The sequence below is a fragment of the Calidris pugnax genome, unplaced genomic scaffold (assembly GCF_001431845.1).
Source record: "Calidris pugnax isolate Ruff unplaced genomic scaffold, ASM143184v1 scaffold70, whole genome shotgun sequence".
NCBI classification, from domain to species: domain Eukaryota; kingdom Metazoa; phylum Chordata; class Aves; order Charadriiformes; family Scolopacidae; genus Calidris; species Calidris pugnax.
The window spans coordinates 9,955,961-9,970,884 of NW_015090862.1; the positions used below are offsets into that span (position 1 = coordinate 9,955,961).

The following is a 14,924-nucleotide window of genomic DNA, read 5'->3' on the forward strand; positions in this document are numbered from 1 at the left end:
TTTTTTTTTTTTTTCCTTTCTTTCCCAGAAGGAAAGAAAACCCTACCAAGATTCTCAGATGGCTTAGAAAAATTAATAATAATCTGTGAAAATATGAAGTCGACCGGTTCTTGATATTTTTAATTTTTTTTTTAAATTATTTTTTTCCCCCCACCTCGCCTTCCCTCTCCTCCAGCTTCCCAGCCCACTGCTTCCCAGCTCACTGCTGAGATTGAGATAAAAAGGACCCCTTTTCTGGAGGACAAGGAGAACAGACACGTTTCTGGTGGTGTAGAAGGGACTGATGGCAATGCTTCAGAGTGTAGCGGAGACGCAGGAAAGAGATTCAACCTGTTAACAAAAAATTAAGCAGGGGGAAAATACCGGCGGGAAGATATATATATATATACACACATATATATATATATACAATTTAGAAGTATTCCCCAGGTGGCCACAAAGCATGGGCTGTGCTCCAAGCATCCACATCTCTGACAGCAGAGTGGTCTATCACAGTAGCAAAGAGTCTGAGGAGTGCAATTCCCCTCACCAGACCAACACAACCATGTCTCAACAGCAGCAAGGCAACCCCGTCCCAGGATTATTCATTAAATCCTCCAACACATCCACTTATAAGGTGAGGACTAATTCCTCTAAGAAAGACAAGAGGGAGAACAGCCAGAGCATGGAGGCAGAGACCCAGACCAGCAGATCCAGTGTTAAGGTAAAAAGGGTGCGAAACATAAGCACTGTTTCTCTCAGAACAGGACTTGGCTGTAGCGGTTTAACCCAAGGACTCTCCCTGCCGAAGCGATACGTTGTGGGGGAGCTTTTCCTGGCTTGAGCTATTACTTTCGTTTATAAACTAATCAGCCTAATGAAATGACTTTACAGATGTACCCAAGGCTCTTTTCTTCGTGCCACAAAATGAGTTTTGCTAATGCTGGGAAGGAGAGCGGTGTGATTGTCCTCGTCAGTGGTTAGAGCCAGGGGCGCGGGTCCCGCTTCTGGACGCGGAGGGCCCGTCCGTTGGTGGTGGGACTGTGCAGTGCCTGGGAGCTGCACAGCCACCCGCTCCTGTGCCTCTGTGTTTGTGCCGGGTCCTCCAGTGTTGCTGTTTGTGCTTGTCTTGTTTGGAAGCAGGGGCAAATCGCAGTCTGAAGCCATCTGCTAGCCGGGCTGATCAATTTGCATACCTCTTCCATTCAGAAAGTTGAAAGGAGAGCGACAGCAGTTTTCGCTCTGGGTACTGATTTACATTAACAACTTGTTGACCTTGTCTGTTGCTGCAAATAGGATAGTTTTTGGAGGTTTTTTTGCATGTGTGTTAGCGTGCATAGTCTTACGTAGAGATACAATGCAAGGCTGTATGTCGGCAGACACATACTGAAAGAAATAGTAATTTGTGATTTTTTTTTTTTTTTTTGAGTTATTGGTGCGGAGTGCTTGCTTGTCTGTTTACTTTCTGTTGATGGCCTGTTTGTTTATGAGTTGTACTTTAGTTCCCAATGCAATAGGTTTTGATTATTCTATATCTTTGCTTTCTTTGGGGGGGGGGGCAGGCTATCTCTATTTCATAAAAGTAAGTAATTGCAAATATAAAAAAAAATAAAAATCAAATTGTAGCAGCCCGGAGGATATTATATAAGATGGCTGATCTGCTCTGGGTTACCGTGATAAGAACTGAGATACACATGCTGTAAATATAAGATACTGCCTTGAGATGCAGACAAGAACTAGCTAAATGTCAAGCATTTTGCAGACTCGCAGAAGCTCTAATGATTTGTAGTTTTCTTAGGATTTTTACGTGCTCATTAAGACAGCTTCTAGACTATTGACCTGGAGTATTTTTTTCAGTACTGTGAGTGAGTTTCTTCAATTGTTTTCCTCCAGGTATAGTAATCTCAGTTCATATGAGTCTAAAAAGAGACTAGAAAATGAGAAGGCACTTTGCAAGTAGTGAGTTGGAGGAGGAATTAACGATACCTGAGGCAGAACATGAAGCTGAATGGTGTTACGATAAACTAAATTTTTGTGTTAATAACACTGTACAGGAAACTGAACTTTACGGCCCTGTTCACACATGATGGACATGCTTATGGTATATTTAACACAGTAACCACAGTAAGGGAACTTAAGTTGTCATCAGAGCCCCAACTGTTGTTTTGCTAGCTGAATTTTTAATTGTGTTTATATTTGCACATTACAGAATCTAAAAATTCTTAACGTTTAAATTTTGTGAATTTGTCTTCTGTGTGCTTGCTTATGGGGAAAAAAACCAACTCCAAAACCTGTTTCCAGAAGCACGCATGGGAAGAAGTTTTGGTTCTGTTAAATTTTATTGTTCGTTTTCAAGAACTTTGTAAAAATTCTTGTTAGGAGGTTTGGATAATTCAGCTAGATGCTAGACGGCTGATGCTGGTTCATATGCATACTGTAATCTTATTGGCAGTCATTCTGATTTTTATCAATCTGTCATATTTTCTGCCCCTGTCATCACTCTGAGCATGTTGATGTGAAATGATGGGTTTTGAGAAATGAGAATGGAATTCTGTTTGTGATCAGCTGAACACAAAATCGGTTGGACACATCTCATCTGCATGATTTTCAAGTGCAAAATCCTGTAATACTCTTTAGAGCTATAAAGCAGTATGGTATTTCATTCTCTGCTTTTATCATTAGTGTGTATAGTATGATCAGATTTACGGTTCTTAGGGTGCTAGATAACCGCGTTGTCTCGGGGATTGTGCTGGAGAGAGGGCTACGCTGTCACTGGAGAGCAGTTTTTGCAGTACAGTGAAGTAGTTTGGACAGAAACAAAGTGTGAGAACATTGACGATAAGGGACAGGAGCCTGAAATCCCTGAAGCCAAAAGGAGCATTGTGCAGGACGTTGTGCTGTTTTGGAGTTAAAAGGACTTTTGATTTGAGGAAGAACTGTAAGAATTAGGGTGCTACTAGGAACTATTGCTGTTCCTCAGAGTGCGTGGTACACCCTTTATGGCCCCTGGGATTCCCTCACACGAACAGAAGATGCTACAAACTTTTTGTGCTTTGGCCAATGGTGGTATCATCAGAATTTGTGTGAATAGCCGGTAACCTGCCTAAATGGCACTTTCACTTGGCTTCAGGGCGCTTTAATTGAAACTCATTCACATTCTTTTGTTGTATATGCTCAGATTAAAGCCAAAAAAGTCCTATGTGAGACTGAGAACAGAGCTTGGCTCCTGTGTAAATCTCATATTTTCACTTTGGCTGGCATTAGCATTAATTTTATTAAAGTATGTATAATAGGTAGTGCAATACATTTTATTGAATCAGTTTGTTAGCTATAGTGCACATTTTTCAAGTCAGAAAGTGTCATAAAAAGAAATAACCCATGCTAACTGTAAAATGGCATTATATATTTTGCTAATAACTCCCAAGACTTAACCTGGCTTTATGTTTATGTCTTACTATGTCTTTCTTCTGGCCAAATAGCAGAGATTTGTTTTCTGGGGTTGTGGTGTGAGCATGCTGTATTTTGTGATTTGCATCAATTTAAACACCATAGCTTTAAAAGTTAACCTGTTCTTTCCTAATATGGAAAAATCTAAGTTTATCCATAGCAAATTTGCAGAGAGCAATCCTGAGTCTGTGTGTGCAGAGATAAATGCTGTAATACCTATTTCTGGTATATATGAGTATGGTGATAGTATATAAGAAATGGAGGAGCCCTTTTAATAAATAGTATTTGGTCATGGCACCTGTATCTCCCTCCTTAATTAGTAATTTCATACATGGCTTTAATTTGAAAATTCATGAACAACTTGGAATCCAAGTGCCATATCTAAAAAGTGAACCAGCCATGAAAACCCTTCCCTTAATTTTCCATGTATCAGCTCCACAGCTTAAATGCTGTACTTTTCCCAGTGAATTATGAGCAACACTTAAAAACAGTGACTGAGGTTTGATTATCCAGTGCTACATCAAGAATATCAAATGACACCCAGTACGATTGCAAAGGAGAGTTTTCCTGTGGGTTATTTTTTTTTAGCTCTAAAAATGGCAAGAAAGTGGACTCAAAAAAGTGATAGTCTATTTTTTCCTATATATTAGTTATGATTTTTTTGTTCAGACATTTGTGGTGTTGAATTTGTGGGGAAGGTTCTTGACTCTATAGAAGTCTGCTTAAACACCTTTAGAATAATACCTCTGTTCAATCTACAGCGTAAGTGGAGTAAATGCTGGAATGGTATAAGGACTTAATGGGCACTTATTTTAAAATTTACTTGTGTATTCATAAGCATATGCTGTCCCAACATCACGTGTGTGTGTCACTCTTTTTTAGTGCATTAATATACACTGCAGCACATGCATTGCCCATTTATTTTGCCCTGTCATTCTTTTACGTATGTGAGATTTCCTTCCTCTTCTCTTGTGTAACTCTCCCTGTCATGTATATTTAACACAGAAATATGTGCGTTTGGGTGCAAGGGGATCAGAGCGTAAATCCAAACTTCCTTTATTGTAAATTAAAAGTAGTCCTAAGCCAGCAGGGCTAAATGTGAAATAGTCTTTTAATTTATCAGCTGATACAGGACAGCCAGTTTAAATCCACGGCCCTACAGCCAGTAAGTTTTCTTCATTCAAACCCTGTGAAATTGCCTGAGAATTTTACAGTCACTGCAAACCAATGGTTGCATAATTCTGCATATAGGAGGCTGTATGCTATATTGTACCTGCAGTGCTGAAGTGGATCTCGTTTCAGCATTTAACAGCACATTATTTAGTCCGTTAAGCTGTCTGCTCTTTTCCTGCCTGTCTGGTAATTCCTTCCCCTTGGAACACACGAGCTCTCCCACCCTTTGAAACTCCCACACGTAGTGTCCATGCTTCCACTGAGGCCATCCACCCTCTCTTGATTCCTCCCTGTTTCCACTGAGAGCGTCCTCGATCATTTCCCCGACAAACCTCCCATCACCGCTTCCCTCCCGCTTCCACTGACGTCAGCCCTCCTGCTCAGAGATCCTCGCTCCCACTGACAGGAGCCTTCCCACGCTGAGAGACACAAACTTGCCTCAATCTTGATGGCTCCAGACTTTCAGGCTGATGTTTTTTATGCTGTTGTTGCAAGGCGTGAACCCTTTTCTCCGGGGGAAGGGAGTCTAATTTTTAAATGATATGAACTGGTGTGGCAACGTCTGAACTGGGTTCATATTTAAGTCTATTTTTTATCTTTACCTTTTAATTTCCTGTTGTTTGCAGTGTAAACTGGAAAAAACCAAACTGTAAAACACTCGCAGCATGTAGATCACTGCACTACTAAGATAACGTAAGCTGTGTTTTCGATTTTTAAAGCGTTATTATTGGTACCTCTCCTGGTCATGCAAACCAATTCATGCAAAATGTGTCACTGCCTCTGATGGCAATTCTTTGTGTGACTGATATTAGCAAGGTTAGACACTGATTTTTTGGAGTACTTACTGTTGACAAAAATTCACTGAAACTCCTTTCAGCTGTAAATTCATCTGCCAGGCATGGAACACTAACTTCTCTCTGCCCTTTGCATTGTTCTTCACTGCCCCTGGTCTGAGCTTTGCTTTGTGTCTCTTCCCTGGCCGTTTTAGGTAGTTAATTTCAAAGCTTTTCCTTTTCTGCCACCTGAATGTGTCAATAGAGGAAGTATTAAAAACAAGCCTTTATTTCTTCAGTTCTAGGTATTTATCTTACTGTGTTGTACCCTTCGTATTCTTAAGTGTGTGGCTCAGAATGAAGTGTAAAAACACCCACGGTGAGAAATTTTCTAGTTGTAGAATGTTCTTATAAGCCAGGCAGAAGAGTGGGAGGCGATAAACTTATTAGTTCTCCGTCTTCTACCATTCCCAATATCACGCGTGGTGTGAAATTCCAGCACAAAGTACCACCATTGCCTTGCTATTTCGGGTGCCAGCAATTCAGTTTTTGCATTAAAAATGCTAAGTCTAAATATAAAGATATGAAATAGTGAAATGGTTACACCCACTTACGGATACTTCACGTTTAATGAATTTTAGATTAGAAGATGCTTACAGTTGATGAGAGTATGAAGACTGTCTCATTAAGAAAGTTACTCATACTTAATTTGAAACTTTGAAAAAGTACTGTTTGGAAACTGTTTTGCTTCCCTTATTGCATGCTTTAATATCTGTTCCTCGTGTTTAAGTAAATGTCCCTGTCAAGAAAATGAGAGGTATTTGCATGAGAATTATTTGTACCTTCCATTGAAGTTTTTATATCCAACAGTTGCCACTACCAACAGTGATAAATTGATCTTTTACTTTAGTTATTACATGATCTTTCGTTCACCTTTTTTGGCTTTCACCTTAAGAAGGGACTCCAGAACCAGGTTTCTTAAGCAATAGCAAGAATACATTGAAAATACTCCACTTTTTGAGCAGTTGGAATGCTAACCGGTTTTCAAATGAGTCCTCAAAGAGGAAATAAATATTTAGAGATATGGACAGCTAAAGCTCTTATTAGCTCTCAGCAAAAAAGTGGAAGAAACCTAAAGCAAATATGGTAATGAGCAGACTGGCCCCGAGGTGAAATTGTTTCAATAGGAGCTTTACGTAGGTTGTCATTTTGTCAGGGGACTGCAGAAGCACCTGCACACATAGGAGAACAATTTAGCATTGTGTTCTATTTTGGTGATGTGTATGGATATAATATGCCCACATCGTCAACTGCTTTACCAGCCATGGATGGAATTAAAACACTGCAAGGTTTCCGGGATTGCACATGGTGTGTGATTTCATGTCCAAAGAGCAGTTTTCCGTGTGAATTGCAATGTTTTATACATCAGACCCATTCATCCAGTGGAGGTTCACCAGGAATTTGCTTGGCCCTGTGACATTCTACACATTGCTATCAGTCCATTGGGTAAAATAATTAGGTATCTTCATTTAACCATAATTTAAATTGGCACAGGATGACAAGATGCAAATTGGATAGCTTTAATGTGCATGACATACTAAATAGTTTTATTGCATTGCCCAGAGTCAGATTTTTAAGTTTTCAAAGGCATCAAGGAAGCGGTGGTGTTAAAGCCCTCTGCTTTTCAAAATGATTTCAGCATCCAGCCCCTTTTAGGTTCTTTCTTAAAATCACTGCTAAGGCCAAAATATAATAAATGATGTTGGTACACATGCTGTGAAATTAAATAGCGGAGTCTCTAATTTGTGCATTCTTCCAGACCGTCGCCTTCTACTATGGGTTGAACTGTTGCCCTCAAATCAAACTCCCAGGCCCTTTTCTTCTCTTCCTTGTAAAATCTTAAGTCCGTCACTCTACATAAAGTAAAAAGCTTGGCATTGTGTAAACCAGCTCCCACATGTATGGTTTTGTTCAGGAGAAAAGATGAGGGCTAGAACCTACTTTTTGATGTGGAAATATATTGATATGAATTAAGTTTTCTATTTTGAATGTGGTTGATAAGGTGATTTAAGATGGGTTTTGATAGTGTTTTAATTAAAGGTAGTCTATGTATGTAGAGAGTTAATGTCCCTGCAAGCAAAAGAACTGGGAATAAAAAAGGAATATTCAACATTTAAAGCAATTTTGGGAATAAAATACTATTGCTAATGAAAAAGATTCTGATCCCAGTATTAGGGACTCAAATTAGGATTCCAATCTTTCCTTAGAGAAGAAGGAAATACTGCTTTTGGTTTTGCAACTTTATTACATGATAGACAATTTTTGAGTACTAGATCCCTAAAAATTAGGATGACATATTTTTGTTGGTATAAAGATCCTTGTTGGCCAGATATATCTTTCATTCCCGAGTGAAGTAAGTAGATACTATTTCATGGATATTTTTTTTTTTCAAATCACGATAGAAATTAATGTTTGCTAAATAATATTTTTAAGAGATGTAAGTTGTCTCTAGTTCTTTATTGGAAAGAAGAATTAGTTCTTTTTACAAAAGCAGAATTATTTTGCACATTCATTTGAAAGTTACACAGGAAACTTCAAACGTTTTATATGCCTGAAAAGATCAAACCTCTTTGAGTAAGAGGTATTTTCCTTTATGAATTAAACGTCTTGCATAGTGACATGAACAGCTTTCTGATATTGTTAAGGGAAAAATGGTAACCTTGAAATCTTTTCATTGTTCTTTAGATTTCCCAGTTTCCTAAGTAAATCCATGCAAAGAAAACATAGAATCACTGGGCAAATATGAAAGAATGACATCCTCTGCTTCCCATTGTTTTTAACTTCGAGTTAGCAATGACCTTTAGCTCCCTGCTGGGATGCGGTGGAAACTTTCTGAGGCCCCATCTTACTTGCCACTGAAAGACAATGTATTTTTAAAGTTACACATTTACCATCTCTTTCTGTCTTTCAGTTTGAGGTTCTGTTATCTCTAATAAAATTTAATCAGACGAATAACCTCAGTAAGTAATGAGCAAACTAAACCTTCTTTATAAGGATTTTGTTTGGAAAAGCTATGCTAATGTTTTAATTAAAGTACAACAAAAGAACCTTGATCCGCATTGAATACAATCTTCCTGTGTTTAGGAGTATCTAGACTTCTGCATTGTCAGATAGATCATGTTCCTCATTCTTAACGAATTATCAGGATTACACCTCTTCTGACACTGAAGTGTAGAACTCTGTTTTACAGCAGTGATTTTAATCCCAAGTTTTTGAACGCAGACATATCTGTGTGATAGGTAGATAGGTCAAGGTCAGCGTTCAGCTGTGATGACTGAGTTTGCAGATGTGTATTTCTTATTTTTGGAATGCTGTCTGCTGTTTCTTTCAATTTTAAGGGTTTTTTGGTTGTTTGTGGGTTTGTGGTGTTGGGTTTTTTTTCCTTCATAAAAGTTTGTGCAAAATTCCACAAATGGTTGAGGACAACCACACCTACTGCTTTGGTAACTTGAAGCAGAAGTGACTTGCCCTGCACACTGCTGCAGTTTAACTGTCTGGTGAAATTGCACTATTCCATGAGCTGTAACTCAGTGCTAAATGTCTCTGCATAGGATGAATATCAGGATGTAAGTCTACAAGTACTGGAATCCAGAGCTTTGCTACACTCTGGAGTGTAGATGCGCTGGGATTGCTGGCAAGATATTGACACTTAATTTTTCAAAGCAAAGCAAATAATTCTTTTCAAACACTGAAGTTATTGATGGGCCAAATTCTGTCCCAAATGAGAGTCATACAACCCCATTAAAATCTAAGGGGTGTGACAGGGGCAGAACTGGGACTGCTGTGTTTTCCTCTCATTATGGTAGAAAATAGCTTCCCATTGGATATGTGATTTGAAAATAAAAGTAGTGACAATAATATTTGTATGAAGGGCAATGTTGTTTTGTCATTCCAGAAGGATATGAGTAGAGCTCCAGTGAGCTAGTTCCTGGCTGTACTGAAGCTAGTGGCAAAGCTCTTACAATTTTCAGAACAGCCAGAATTTGATCTCTGGTCTGTGAGCAAAACTTACCTGGCTTCTCTGAAGTGCAAGTATGGTGTCAGCCCTTATGGTTGGGTCACATGTTTTATGATTGCTTAATCCATAACTAATGCAAAAAACTACCAACAACTGATATTATTAACTCTCTGCTGATGAGAGCAATGGGATAGCAATGAATATTTTTTCCTTCTTTTTTTTTTTTTTGTGTGTGTCTCAGCTTCCTATAGGAGTGGGGGCTGTTCTCGAGCAGTAGCAGCATAAAGAATATAAGCTGCTGTGGCTTCAGATCATGGAATTAAATCTGCCTGTTTATTGCTGTTCTTGAGATGGAAGGCTCTCAAAGTCAAAACTTTGAATTTCCCGGCATTCAAAAGAACTGCTTTCTGCATATTTGTACCTGTGTAGTTTTCCACTCAACACATCTGAAGCTTGGTGGTTTGTGGTTGCAGATGATGATTGTGTAAGCCATGGTGCAGCGGTGTGGCCGAGGCTGGAGATACTGAGCTGAAATCAGAAGAACCAGACTGCCACTGTTAGCGTGAGGCTCTTCAGCCAACTCCTGGTGTGTTTCTACTTGAATGCTTGATCTTAATTATGTGTCATGCAGGATCAGGGCCATTGTATACCCAGGAGCATAAGAGTTGCACTCAGATCAAGCTGTGTCTGTGTAACTCAGTGCTTTGTCTCTAACAGCAGTCAGCAGAGTGTGCTTTGGAGAAAGATGCAAGGAATCTATTTAAAGGTACAAAAATGAGAAGAGTTTTTCATGTTCCTCTTCTGGCTTTCGTCTGGACATACTGATTTACTTCTTATTTTTCACAATTTTGACATGTAATATGATAATGATATTTTAGTTTTATCTCCTTAAAATTTGGTTGCTAAGTTGAAAAATGCAATTAAAAAACTCTGCCCTTGAGTCGAATTTTTGAATGGAGGTTTAATTTCCAAACCAGTGTTAGCACATACTTAGCACTGAAACACTATCAATCTGGATCGTTCATGTATTTGTATCTGCAAATACTGTTGCAGGGGCCAAGAACAACTGATGAAAAGTGTTTAAAAGAAAGCAAAGGGGATGAAATGTAACTAAATACATGTTTGCATTTTGAAGAGGACTTCATGACCAGAGAAGCTAGTGCTTTTTTTTTTTTTCCCATATGTGAGGCAGAGTATTCTGCAGATGAAAGCAAGCTGATGGTACGGTTGGTGTTTTAGAGCAAAGAAACATTTCAAAGCCAGGCAAAGAGGGCTTTGCAAACCCAAACAGCTTTTGTTTTGTTAGCAGCTGGAGTGTGAGGAAGAGTAAGTCCTGTGAACTCAGACACTGCTTTATGCTTCCATTGATTCTGCTCTAACTTTTAATTTACTTAGTATTTGTTGTCTTGTCTTTTGCCATGGAAGTGATCTGTTTTCTGCAGAATTTCAGATGAAAGGGCTGTTCTGCTTATATTGTCAATTAGTTACGTTATTGTATGCCCTCCATTCTGGAAATGATATATCTTGTTCCTTGCTGTTTAATGCCATGGAGCTGAGATCTGTCATGAGAGCAGTCCGATTGAATTAAACGATAGCACTGTCAGCCACAGCCCCTCAGCCTAGCAATGATACTGTTTCCCTCAGTGAGTAACATTTTACCTTTACCAAGTTATGGAATCTTTTACTTTGGGGCAGCTGCTTACCTTTTAGGAGGGACTTATTTTTTCTGAAATATTATTGCAAGTTACAGCCAGCTCTTTAAAATGAATGTGTTAGAGCAGTAGCTTGTTGGGAACCAGGTTTTGTCCCAAGAGCACCTTGCAAAGCCTTTTCACAGCACCCTGCCTCTGGTGGTGGTACTGAGGAGCAAGAACCAGCTTCTTGGGGATAAGAGAGGTTTAGCTTTTAGGATCCTTCTTAATAATAATAATAATAAAAACTCATGAAACTAATGAAACTGTTCAGTGAGGAAGCTGATTTATCCCTCTCACCCCTGGCTTTGGTGAGAAGGGCAAAGACAGTATTTGTCCCTGAAGGACAGTGTCAGCCTGCTGTCTTGGTAGCAAATATTAACAAATTGAAGTAGTTTTTTTGTGTGTACCAGGGTACAGCCTCAAAGCCAGAGTGGGAGTGGGACAGAGGGAGCAAGCCCTGCTAGTGGCTGGCAGGAGGTGTGGGAAGTCTAACGGCTCGTCTGATCCCCAGACACAGCTCTAGTCATGGTGTGACAATGGGAAAATTGCCAGGCACCAAATTTCAGAGGAGCGTGATTGAAGTTCACGTTTTCTAAAAAGCTAAGCTCTCTTGTGAATTGCTTACAGTGGGATTCATAGCTGGACTGTCAAAAAAGTGAGCTGAAATTGCTATTTCTTATTTTGCCAATTAAACTAAAAAGGACTTCTTTTTGGAGGTTACATAGCTCTGAAGTTTTCTCCTAACTTTATCTTGGCTGTTCTGATTGCTAAGAGCTCTTACAAGGCTCTCTTGTGCTCTTTGGGCAATATAAACTCTCTTTTGCAGTGCTCTGCTAAGATTGTGGGACACTGTTCGTGGGGTAAATTTTGCGTTGTGGGGTAACCTTGCTTTGTTGGTATACAGAGTCTAAGGAAATTGGAGAATTTTGAGGACTGTGGAAGTGAAATACACCTGGTGCAGGTTCAGGGAATGGAAATCTTTTTTTCCCTTTCTTCTGTGAGCCTTTGAGCTGTGCATGGAAGTGCAGGCTATGGGTGCTAAGAGGTAGCTATGATGTTCGACCTTTTATTCTATGGACAGGAATTATATGGGTTAGGAGAAGCCTCCCCAGTATGTTGCACTCCTCTGTCATTGCCTCCTAAATTTAATCATGAGGTCAAGACCAGAGGCCAGTGTCAAGTGTAAGTGGTGGGGTCCAGCGCTTGACTCGCCATGGGGAATGGTTTTGCTTGTAGGTTGTAGAAGTCTCAGTGGTCTCCACAGGGATCTTTACCTTGTTATGGAAGAGTGATTGGTCTTAAATGGCTGAGAAACCTCCTAAATTTTTCCATCATCAGTTAGAGCAAGGACGCTGTCTCCCTTAGTTGTTTCCTAAAGAGTGTGTTTAGCAATGAGGCCGTCTGGGCTCTTGCCCTTTCTCCATGGATGACCTGCCAAGAAGAACTATCACCCCCCCTTAGGAAATCTGATACTTTTGGTCAATGGCCCCTTGCATTTTTTCCCCAGCTGACTGGCATTCTGGCTGACTGATCAGAGAAGTACCCAGTTGCATCCACTTGTTAGGATTTGCTGTGCCAATGCCATTCCGTGTCAGAATGAAGGTACCAAGGAAGTGCATTCTGTTGAGCACATCTGACAGCGCAGCAGCACTTCCCTGGCTGTGGCCAATCACTTTGACTACATTAGCATCTAGTTTCCCTTTATCCCTGTGACAATACACTCAGTAACAGTAAATACACATGTGAAATATTACCTGGGAATCTTTGAACACTTGACTACTATTAGCTTTGTGCCACTTTTTAAGAGTTACAAGGACCTGTAAAGTATCTCATTGTTGGGGGTTTTTCTCTCCCCCTCCATTTTGCAGAGAGGTGGATCTAGGTGAAGGGCTTGACATTTTTTTCATCATCCATCCCAACACTGGGAGGTCCCAAGCTAGCAGCTAGAATTTCTAGGAGATTCTCCTAAAGGAGGGGTCTCCACAGCTCATTCTAAAATAGTTTAGTAATTTTTGAGGTAAACCAACAAAACATTTCATGTAGAGGTAAGAGTATGACAGAGGGATTATGGCTAACAGCACTGTACCTCTGCTGTTTCTGGGTGCTGCAAGAGGTCTTCATAGCCTAAAGAGCCTGAGTTAAGTTTGGGAAACTTCAACCTCTGTACTGAGGAATGAACTGAGACCAGTGGTAATGGTTTGTTGAAACCCAGACTAATGGATTGAGATAACTCAGTTTGTTTACTACAGATATTTTTGTACTAGACCAGACATGAGCAGACTGTCCAGAGCAATATGTATGTACAGGACGTTTGCCAATTACCTTGCGATTAATTTGAATAGAATGCAAACCCCTGACTTCGTATACCCTAAGGTCTTATTTTTTAATCTAGCTTGGACAGGGTGTTCAACTTATGCTAACCTGGTTAAGGTGCAGGAAAGACAGTAGTGTGTGTTGAAGTGCTCTATTCAAAATCAAGAATAAGGATGGAAATACACGTAGGGAGTATAGAGCAGCTTGTTCTTCCTGATTCTCTCTGAAGCTGTCATCTGGGTAGGACAAACCTCTCCCATTGTGGCTGCTGTGTCAATGCACCCATATGCAGAACTCAGTACTGAGAGCTGAGAGCTCAGACCTTCATGAGAAGGTTTCCTCAGGAGGCTCTCCTTCCTCTCTCCAAGTCATACGTGTCTTTCTGGAGGTCAGACTATCTTAAGAAACCATTGCTGACTCTTCTCAAGTGCTTATGCTTCTTAACTTTCTAAAAATAGAAAAAATTATGAAGCTTCCTGAGATCCTGGGACAGCCAGGGGGCTTTCTTTAAAGACTTCGTAAAATAGCACTGTCTCTTATCACATGAATTCCTAATTTCTCAGTTCAGAAAAGTACACAGCACTTTCCTACAGTGCGTAGCCAGGCACTTTCAGAGCTGCCTGCTTCTCACAAAATTTTTGAAAGATGACTGTTAACTAAACTTGGCTTAATTAAGTTGACAATTTCACAGCTACTTTGTACAGCTCATTAACTACAGGCTGCAGCTTCTTTGCAGCCAAAGCTCCACAATACATCACACAGTGAACCTGCTGACAGGAGGGTATAACTTCCAACTCATGCTTCAAGAGATCAGATTTATTACTGCAGTTCTGCTTCTTCTAAAACCAGTTAAGGCCTCCTTTAACAGATATTGAAAATACTTTGATCTGTAGAACAGTCCTACAGAGTGCTGCCTAGGGCAGATCCCACTTTGCATGTTAAAGCCAATGCTGTTCTACATATGCTGCCAAGCTGACAGAGGCGTTGGGGTGAGTTGTGTGGATTGCAGCTCCTGTATGATACTGACTGAAGGCCTACAGTACATTTTTCACTTTTTAAAAAATGATCATACATGTAATGCGTTTCCTTGTTGCTCAGCTCACTTAAAAATAGAGAATAGTTCATTGTTATCTGTTTCTTTATAAATTAATTGATCTGGTTTATTTTTGTGCTTTATCCTTCCCTCTTTCTCCCTTGATGGTATAGAAAATTTAGTCTTTCTGAGAGCCATTAAAACACTTGCTGAAGGCAATGGAGACTGAGCTTGCTGACTGCAGTTTGCCTAGCTGGGTTTCTTCAACTCGGCCTTGGAGAAAAAGTAAATACTGTTTCAAAGAAGTTTGCAAACCTCTGCTGCCCATGACCCTGAAAGATCCCATATGTTACAGAAACAAGTGTCACAGGTCCTAGGTGATGTGGCATCCTCCTCTCACCTCGTACGTTAATATTGCAATAGTCTGTTCCTTACGTTGGTGTTTTCTTACTGACGTGGGTAGGGTAAAGCCCTGCTCTAATCACAGCAACACT

General features: G+C 39.9%; 1 protein-coding gene across 4 annotated transcripts in view; it reads left to right on the plus strand.

Moving 5' to 3' along the window:
* Nucleotides 1-14,924, plus strand: part of PDE8A (phosphodiesterase 8A) — a 156,617-nt gene that overhangs the window by 27,393 nt on the left and 114,300 nt on the right. For 2 of the 4 annotated variants that reach the window (XM_014944419.1, XM_014944420.1), the window contains exon 1: nt 7-703. The exons of 1 other annotated variant lie outside the window; for it this stretch is intronic. In XM_014944419.1, the coding sequence (XP_014799905.1) occupies nt 443-703 (261 nt within the window). In that variant the 5' untranslated portion in view covers nt 7-442. Of the gene's footprint in view, nt 1-6; nt 704-14,924 lie in introns of those variants that run through there. One more of the 4 variants, XM_014944421.1, reaches the window with a different exon arrangement.